This window comes from Battus philenor, unplaced genomic scaffold (genome assembly GCF_028537555.1).
Source record: "Battus philenor isolate CCGP_79_NKW_IND1 unplaced genomic scaffold, ilBatPhil1.0.hap1 SCAF_6, whole genome shotgun sequence".
Classification (NCBI taxonomy): Eukaryota; Metazoa; Arthropoda; class Insecta; order Lepidoptera; family Papilionidae; genus Battus; species Battus philenor.
Genome location: NW_027181726.1, coordinates 13,525,860 through 13,535,172, shown reverse-complemented (window position 1 = coordinate 13,535,172; position 9,313 = coordinate 13,525,860). Strand labels below are relative to the sequence as shown.

At 31.3% G+C, this 9,313-nt stretch overlaps 1 protein-coding gene across 1 annotated transcript; it reads right to left on the bottom strand.

The window, feature by feature from the left end:
* Positions 1-4,156: 4,156 nt before the first annotated feature.
* On the bottom strand, positions 4,157-9,168 carry Nsun5 (Nop2/Sun-like domain containing protein 5). Its single transcript, XM_068773299.1, has 6 exons — positions 8,925-9,168; positions 8,596-8,851; positions 6,773-7,035; positions 6,162-6,275; positions 5,500-5,674; positions 4,157-5,190 (listed from the first exon to the last, which is right to left on the bottom strand). The coding sequence occupies exons 1-6, from the start codon at positions 9,045-9,047 to the stop codon at positions 4,196-4,198; spliced, it is 1,926 nt and encodes a 641-aa protein (XP_068629400.1). The 5' UTR covers positions 9,048-9,168; the 3' UTR covers positions 4,157-4,195.
* Positions 9,169-9,313: the final 145 nt, after the last annotated feature.

Genomic DNA, 9,313 nt, shown 5'->3' with positions numbered 1-9,313 from the left:
CTCTACCTTTTTTTGTCATTTTCTCAATTAGCCTTTCTAAAATTAGGCCCTCATGTAACATATAATTTTTAATATAAAAAAAATCGAATTGTTCACATAAGAAATTTTAATGGTTTCTGAAATACATAAATCATAATCGTCCGTCCTCCAACAATTTTTACAAAACTACCACCTTGTGGGCGGACAAACTCAGCTGCGCTTGCCGGTCGTTGATGTCCACTCCAAAGCCGTTAAGCCATAGCGGCTATCTGTTCTGCGAGCTATACACCCTTTAACTAGAACTTGCCGATTCGCAAAAATGTTTCGTTTACTTCCGTTCATCTATTTAATGTCTATATATTATGTACATTGAACTGTCCGGATATTTATTTTTACTCCAAATCGCGTGCGTTTAATAAAGGTATATAAAAAGTAAATGGAAGAACATTCGTTGGTTCAATAGAACTAAACGTGTCACACTTAAATGACAGCCAATAACGGAAACTCAATTACAAGCACCCTTTTACGCAGTTTTGAGCTCTATTATAAGCGAATAGAATTCTGATTAGAATAAATAAAAACCTGCTAGTGACAGGTATTGAGTGATACGAGTGTCATAATATTGCGTTTCCTGTCGCTTATTGGTCGTGAGTGAAGTTAAAAGATACCGGACCCGCCCAGCCAGAGGCACGCCTATAGGAGAGAACTCGCGTTGCTCGGCAACAATCTTGTTTATTTTGTCGTCTGAGTCCATACTTTAGGTACTAAATTTTCTAAATAATGATTATTATAAGAGTATAGTGGTGTGTTGTATAATTTTAATTTCTTTGAAGAAACGGTTGTACACGTATAACGTTGTCATAAATTCTAATCTTGCTTGAAGTCGATTGTAGTATAATTGAGCAATGGCGTCAATAATACACATAACCGCGTACTAGAGAACGCTAACGGATAATAACCCAAGCAATCAAGTTAAAAAAATTATTCAGGAAATTTCTATGAAATGATTTAACTTGTCGCAAGAAAGCCTTCATTATTATAATAACATATTGCAACACTGAACCGTCGAGGTGTTATACTTCTGAACCAACTTCAATAAAACGGTATAATAGAATCCGTCACGAGCATTTCTCATAAACGTTTAATGTATACAAAACGCACATTTCGTGACATTTGCGTAACGATCGTAGGGGACCCCTAACACAATTCCCAATTAGCTCAAGGACGAAAATAAAGAAAACTGTATTACTATATTGAAGGACACCTTGACCCATAAATGATTACAAAATCCAATTTTGCTTAGTTTGAATTACGTGACATGAATCGTTGCAATGACATACATATTAGTTAAGATATTATATCAAACCGTTTTAAGATATCTAACGCATACGAAGGTTTATATTAATGCTTTGTTTATTTAAAAACTTGTTTTTGTATGTAATTTTTTAATAATAGCCACGAAAGTTATCGATATAGCTCAGCGTGTTAGCAAGTTGAAGTGGTTGTTGGTAGGTCACAGCGCACACAGTGGATGGCCGCTGGAGCCTTAAGGTTCTGGAGTGGACACCACAGACAAGCAGCATAGACGTGGACGAAGTCACACAACGTGTACGGACGACTTAATTAAGGTCACCATTTTCCATTTTCATTAGAAGCGGCTGGACGTAAGCCGTTACCAACGTGTCTAATTGAAAATCTATGGGGACGCCTATATTCAGCCTGGATATCCTGAAAAGATGATCCTAATTGTTAATGCTTACTTTTTTATTACTTTTCTGCATACAGGAATTGTATATTACTTTTAGCTGGCTAAAATTATAAGTATATTAAATTATTTAATAAATAAAAAATTATTTACTTTATTATTAACATTCTAATAAAGAACAAAAGCAAGATTTTCTTAATTAGGATAAAGGCCTTAGATATTACCGGATACTTTCATCGATACATAAAATCTAGTATCCATAATATAAAGTTAACAATAATTTGAATTTATATATAAAAAAGAGTAAAATCCATCATTGTTCTATTCTTTTGGCTATATATATATATATTTTAAATATGTTATTTTCCGTATGTTTTTGTGTGGTTTTTGTCAACATTTATTCTTATGTTCTATACATAACAATTTAGTGTTTACTAAATGTCCGTGCGACATGTCGACCGATGACACATTCTCACAACTCCAGGAATCCGCTACTGTAACAATCATGAAACAAACATATTACTAAGAATTCATTCAATTATTGAAGCCATTCTTGAATTTATAAAAAAAAAAACAAATATTATTTTTCACTTTCGTGACTTCGGTGTCTCGCATCGAATTGGTGACAGCGATGATTTTGTTTTATGTTCTCAACGTACCTAACGTATTGTATAATTTTATTGTTAATTTTAAATAATATAGGTTACTAATGAAGTACAGTTGATCCACGAGTACCTTCTCTCAAATTCATGTTAGCTAAATTGTTTAATATATTAATAATTTAGAAAAAAAAAGTTTTTAGAATAATTACATCCAAAACTTATATTTATTGTAAAATATCGCATATTTATTTAGTAATTTAAATATTATATATTATAATGTATATATTTTATTCATAAACCGTAAGACGTCGACAGCTGGACAAACGCCTTTCCCATAGATTTCCAAAAATATCGGATGGAAGCTGCTTGTAACTGGCACTATCTGACGGCCTTAATAAGGTTATTTTAGTCGTAATACGTCGAAGTACGCTTCACTTGTCGTTGTAACCGTTATTAATTAACCTTAGGATCTGACGTGGTTTATCATAAAGTTACTTATACTTTTTTTTTCGACATAGAAGGTACCCTGCAAAACAAATTTGTTTAATCTGTTATTTTGCCATACGTCTTGAGGTAGACAAAATGAATTATCATTTCATTTTTATTTAAGATAAATGTTTATATTATTTACAAATACTTTTTTCTGAAAGTTAATTACCGTATAAAGAATATAAAATGCTTTATGAGAATGTAAATTTTAAGAGAGCACAAGACGTATTTTATTATTGAAAAATAGTGAGGCCTACATGCCAACGTTTTACAACCGTTATTAAAAAAGTAACAAAGAAACAATTATTTAATTACATATGAATATGTATTCATTTTATGTAGACGGTAAAAATAAGGACACACGACACGGTTCGTGACATTTTTGCGTGTGAATGCAGCTTAACGCGCTTTTATCAATCGATTGTAAAATATATAATGACGTTATACGGTTTATATTCAAATGGCAAAATGGTGAAAGGATAAAAAGTACGACGTTTCATTTGTGGAAAAGTGGCCAGACGGTATAAGCATCGTTTATGATGCTTGCCCCACTTAAATGCGACGGATTTATTGACTTTCTTTTAGCTTGCCATGATTAGCAGTACCATTATTATGTCTTAATTCTAATACTAATTAAGGGATCTACGAACAAAAAATGTTATAATTAAATCAATAATTATAAGCTTCTTTCTTAGAGGCCTAAATAAATATTATCCTAAAAGAAGAAAACGCTTACGAAAACGTGTTCAGCTGTATAATATCAGAAAAAGGTTTTTCCAATTGCAAGTCACTGAGATGCATTAACTTCAATAGTTTTCAAATAAAATTTAAATCCAAGTTTACTATTCCTACTTCTGATCATGATGTAGGAGCAACATCACTTCATCGTCAGCAGCTCATCGAAAAAGGAAATTCCATAGAAATATAATTCTTTATTTACATCAGTACAAATACGGGCAATAATACAATGAATATACACATTTAAATTCACGCACCCTTCCGTGCCGTAAACTCAGCTGAGCTGTAAAAGCCTTCAGGCTAACAGGACCCACATAAACAGAGAATAAGTGAATATATGTACACACTTCTACTTCGTGTTGTTATTACCAGATCTATCGGCCCTATGAAGAATACCATAATGTTAATTATTTCAACTTTCTTTTCCTGTCGAATTCAACTTTGTCATAATGTTCTAGTTCACCTGCATCCGGTTAAAAATATTAAAGCTCTCTATCTATGTAGTGAGATCAATAAATAAGAACCGTAAGATCTAATCTTTCATTATACGAAAACAGAATTGTTAAAGTGAAAATGATTTAATAAAAACAACATTTTTTATATTTTTTTTCTATTTTATACAGATATATTGGTTATTCTAGATATATTGGTCGATATAAAAGTGAAAAATAAAAGCACATGATTACATTTTTTTACGTTTCTTCTTTGGCTCTTGAGTTTCAATAATATCATATTTTTCATCATCGTCCGACAAACATTTAGATTTCTTCTTTTTCTTTTTTCTGGGGGCATCTTCAGTTGAATTCGTCGCTTCATCAAGTAATTGTTCTTGATCCACATTTTTACTACTGTTTCTTTTACTTGTCACATTTTCATGATTATCTATATCTATATCAATCTCCTTAATTCTCTTCTTTTTTTTCTTTTTCAAACATGAAAATTCCGTATTTAAAATGACTGAATCATCAACGACAATGTTTAAACATTCTGCATCTTTTTCTTTTTCACATTCTGTTAAGTTTTTTGTTTTCTTTTTAGATTTACTTATTTTTTTCTCTTCCACCTCCCCGATCGTATCGGTATTAGAATTATCATTATTAACACAATAGTCATCTGGATTTGATTTCTTTTTACGAAAATTTGAGTTTTCGTCTTCTTCATCATTTTGACTACATTTCAAATCTTTCTCTTCCTCTGTATCATTAACATTAATTGCTTTATCATAAGATTGGTTATCTTTGCTAGGGTTCTTTTTACTCACCTTCCTCTTCCCCGGTTTCTCATTGTTTGCTTCAATTATTTCCTGGTTTTCTTTTTTCTCTACGTCTTTCTGATCTCTATCAAGAACTGCTAAGAAGAAACCTGTAGTAAAATCTGAATCGGGTTTAGCATACAAACATCGTGTGCCTATGCTGCCGTACATGCCAGAGCCGAAGTTATTCCATTGACCTTTTAACAATTCTTTCACATCTTGTACTCTCCATTTAGCCCTTGAGGTTTTTACGATGTTCGTGATTACTCTTTCGTTTTCCTCCGGGTACAACGAGCATGTGCTGTAAACTATTCGTTTTGCTTTAGGAAACGAATTCATTGCGTGTTTGAGAAACTTTTCTTGTAATGAGGTTAATTTAGCCAATCGGGTCTCTTCAATGTAGTTGTGTACACAAAAATCCATGCCTGAAAAAAACAGTTTTGTAACTGTAAACCCAATGTTTTATGAAACCCAAAGAAATACAATAATGAAAAGTTAGGTTAGGTTAGGTTCGGGTTAGGTAAGTTGGGGACCGTGTCTCAGGGTAAGTCAGTCAAGCCAAGCTGATCTAAAATAGCCTTCATACTGAAAATACTTAAAACTTACCCAAGAGGCATCAGTCGTCTAAGTTATGTTTATGTTAAGACTAGATTTAGATAAATATATTTTTTTGAGAACCAGGCAATATGAGATGACAAAATTGATAAATATGTTAAATCTATCTGAAAAATTACCTGATCCAGAACAACTAGGGTCAAGCAGAATGTACTCCACATCATCATAATCTCCTCTTTTCATTTCCAAAGAATCTTTGTGTAAAGTTTCCACACATTTGGATCCAGTCTTTTCTACAAAATCGCACAGAGTCTGATATCGTTGTTCATTTCTCTCCACGGCGTAGATTTTTCCCTGAAATATGAATTTGAAATTTTATACATATTATTCAAATTATACAATAATTTTAAAATTCAGTATTTTTCACTTAGCTGGACGCAAGAAAAAAATCGTTCACAATATGCGTAATTTAAAAGAGGGTATTGTTTTTACATTTGTACACTGAATTATCTGACAAAGTAAATTAGTTTCGATAAATAATGAGAACAACTAAATTTGTTATTAGTTGCCGGCATTTGGACCCGGGCAAACAGAAAAAGTACAAAAAATTTAATAATAAAACACGCTGAGTTATTGGTCATATTTGTAAAAGTTTTAAAGGGGTAAATTTTAAATCATTATAGTATTGTATCTGAAATCATTGATTTTTTGATAAGGTGTACTATACATTATTTGACAACAAATGAGAAATAGATTCACTCCTTTAAAGCTTTACTGTTCTTTTAACTTTCACATATAACCTGTTTAATGTTTAGGTTAGAATGAACATTTTTCCATGTACCTCATTTTTCATAAAAGCAGCTAATTGTGTCGTCTTCATACCAGGTGCAGCGCACATGTCCAGTACTGTGCTGCCAGGAGGTGCCGCCAAAAGTGGAACAGCCATTGCTGTCGCCTAGAATGGAAAAAAGACATTCATATTCTCTTTTTACTTTAATTAATGTAATAAAAATTTTGCATTTATAGATTCTTAAATCGTAATTACTTTATAATGATGGCTATGAAAAGTAGTATTTTTAAACAACTTCACACATGCCATGAATTAAGTGATATAACATTATTTCACTTTTTTTTAAATTAATTGCATGAGAAAATTATGTTATTTCTTATGATACTTGAACAAGAAACGCTGAAACAGAAGGCTGAAGACTTGTGGAAAGAGGGGCCTGTAGTAAGGAAATAAAGCTAGTATGGCTCCACTATTTGTGACTGCAGTTTTGTACTTATGTTTATCACTGTACATATATTTATATATTAAGATACACAGTAACTACATACTATATCAGAAGTACAAACAAAACTACAGTAACAAGAAACTTTACCAGCCTTTAGAAAACTGGCAGAGATGGTCTTTCTTATAGACATTATAAAGTAATTTAAGGACTGTCATACCTTATCTTGCAATATAATCTTATTTTCCAAATACAGATTATGTTCATGTAATTTTGTGCCAGGTGGGAAAACAAATACGGTCTTTATATGATAGTCTTGTGTGAAGTCATACTCGGTGAGACTTTGTATTTGTTTAAGGAAGTCATTATAGGACCCCGAAGTGCATCTGATAAAATGATAGCCTTCATCCTGAAATTCTCTTATTGCATCTGATGTAGTCAAGAGATTTGTGTTGACACGGACATAACGAGGTCTGCGAACAGCTATAATGAAACATAAGCAAAGAAAATTAGTAATATATTTTTTACCAAGACTTGAAACAACACTACAACAGTAATTATGTATACCATTTTTATTCTAGACATTAATTTAAACATGTTAGATTGAACCTAATTTTTCATCATCAAGTCAGGAGACAAGAGTGACAAGTCTTATGCTGCCCAAATCCATCAACTTCCCTTAACATTGTCAGTCCATCTATTGGGAGCATTCTCTCATCACATCTACTGGCTTGTGTTGGCCTTTTTTTTATTCAACTCATTACAAGTTTTTTATTCCATTTTATATGTTACAATAAAATTTTTATCTGTTTATTATAAAACACCATTTAATTATATATAGTCTTAAGCATAGATATAAACCCTAATGATTGTCTTGTGTTGTGATTATATTATAATGTAAAAAAAATATTGCCGCAGCCTATCTAGTAAATTAATATCCTTCATGTTCAATTATTTTACATTTATTTTATTTGTTAATGTTCAATTAGGATCAAACATGTATAATCTTGTGTCTCCCCACTAGTTTCAGCAACCAAGCGCCACTATGATCATTTCACATTGTCTAACTTTAATAAAAGTTGTTTATAGGTTGTTTTGCTCTAAGTGGCACAAGTCAAACTCCATAGATTATTTTTACCGCTGTTCACTACTCACTATCTGATTAATAGGAATATAAAGGCCAAAAATCTAATTAGCCCAAAAATATATTTTTTTTAAAAAGTAAAGTAATTTTTTTCTGTAATATTTACATTGATGTCAAATATATTTAGTATAAAAAAACATTCAAATGTAAAGATTTTCAATATTTAACAGTTTCAACAGTTAATTTTCCTCAATTTTTAGATTGTATAGTAGTTCAATGTGTTTTGTATCAATTTACATAATTTTTTACCAGATTAATATTCCAAATGTACTATTACACATATTTAGAATAAAGGTAAATGTCTCACAATTTCTTTATTTTGTTATCATCTAACACAATTATATAAGTGAAAACAATTTTTTTACATATATTATTTATTTCTACTATCTCAATAGCTGTTTAACACTATACAATATTTAAAAACAAATTAATAGTTAATACTGTAGTAAAATTATTTGGAATGTCCAAAATATTCCATTGGTAGAAAAGAAAAATGTCAATCTTCTTTCAAATTTAAGGAACTCTTCTCTTTTTCTGGGACAGGAAGTTGCTTATAAGAATGCTGGTCTATTTCATTCCCTTCCTCGTCATATTCCTTTTCATGGTATGCTTTATAGGCATACACAAATATAATTATATTAACTACAACAACAGCTCCAGCAACTGACCAAATTGTTTTGGCAAAATTGTTTACAGGATAAACATCTGTGAGTATGTGGCGGATGCCGAAAAATGCGATAAATGGAAGTGTGAACATTGCTACACTGTATAAAAAAAGATTTGCTAGCACTAAAGCAGCCCGTTTGGTGTGCGCTGGTATGAAGGGCCCTTCGGAATTATCCGCCATTTCTAGGTGACTTATATGTTGTATTGGATCTGAAAATAAAATAAACAATTACCTTCACTCTTCAAGTCACCCTCATGTTCGATTGAAAATTTTTCAAAATGTTCTTTGTATGACAGTATTGTTTGCTCTGGTTTACTTTTCCCCGGTAAAGCCTTTTTGCCAAATAATAATTCAGCCGTCAAAATTTTTGCCAGCCAAGGATCTAATCGGGATTCTTTTTCAAGTAGACCAGAACTTTCAAAAATGCTCTCGATATGTTTGGCATGTTTTATGGTTTCTGTTATTAGTGCAAATAGCACATTAGTCCTCTGCAAATACAAAGAAACGTCCAGTATACTTATTTTAAGTGCCATTTAATAAAATCTTATAAATTCAACTTACAAAGTGACGAAGTTTGTTATCGTATAATAAAGATTTAACACTGCCGCCTTCTGTTGAAACTTTTTTTAAAATGTTTGCTGCAACTTTGTAATGCCTTGGTACTTTGACAGAATGCTCAAACATTATAATTTAAGGACAAAAGTTATAGTCAATGGATCATATCAACGAACCTTGACAGTTACTTTCAGTTCTATCACGAGACCAACACAATTTTTTTAAGGTTAACAAGTGTTCACAAATGTAAGAATCTGTCAATCAACACAACCATTAAAACCTAAAAAAAATTCAATAAATTCTTTATACATGATTCAATACCAAATTATATATAAAATGTAAAAAGATTACTATGAATTACCTTTTGTGCGAAATAGCTAATAAATAAATAAATA

What these genes read in the sequence shown, in the direction of transcription:
- Nsun5 (XM_068773299.1), bottom strand. Translation starts at nt 9,047, where the DNA reads ATGTTTGAGCATTCTGTCAAAGTACCAAGGCATTACAAAGTTGCAGCA. An exon ending in AGATTATATTGCAAGATAAG is followed by an intron (nt 6,276 to 6,772) that starts GTATGACAGTCC and finishes TTTCCATTCTAG; the next exon opens with GCGACAGCAATGGCTGTTCC. An exon ending in CTGCTTTTATGAAAAATGAG is followed by an intron (nt 5,675 to 6,161) that starts GTACATGGAAAA and finishes TTCATATTTCAG; the next exon opens with GGAAAAATCTACGCCGTGGA.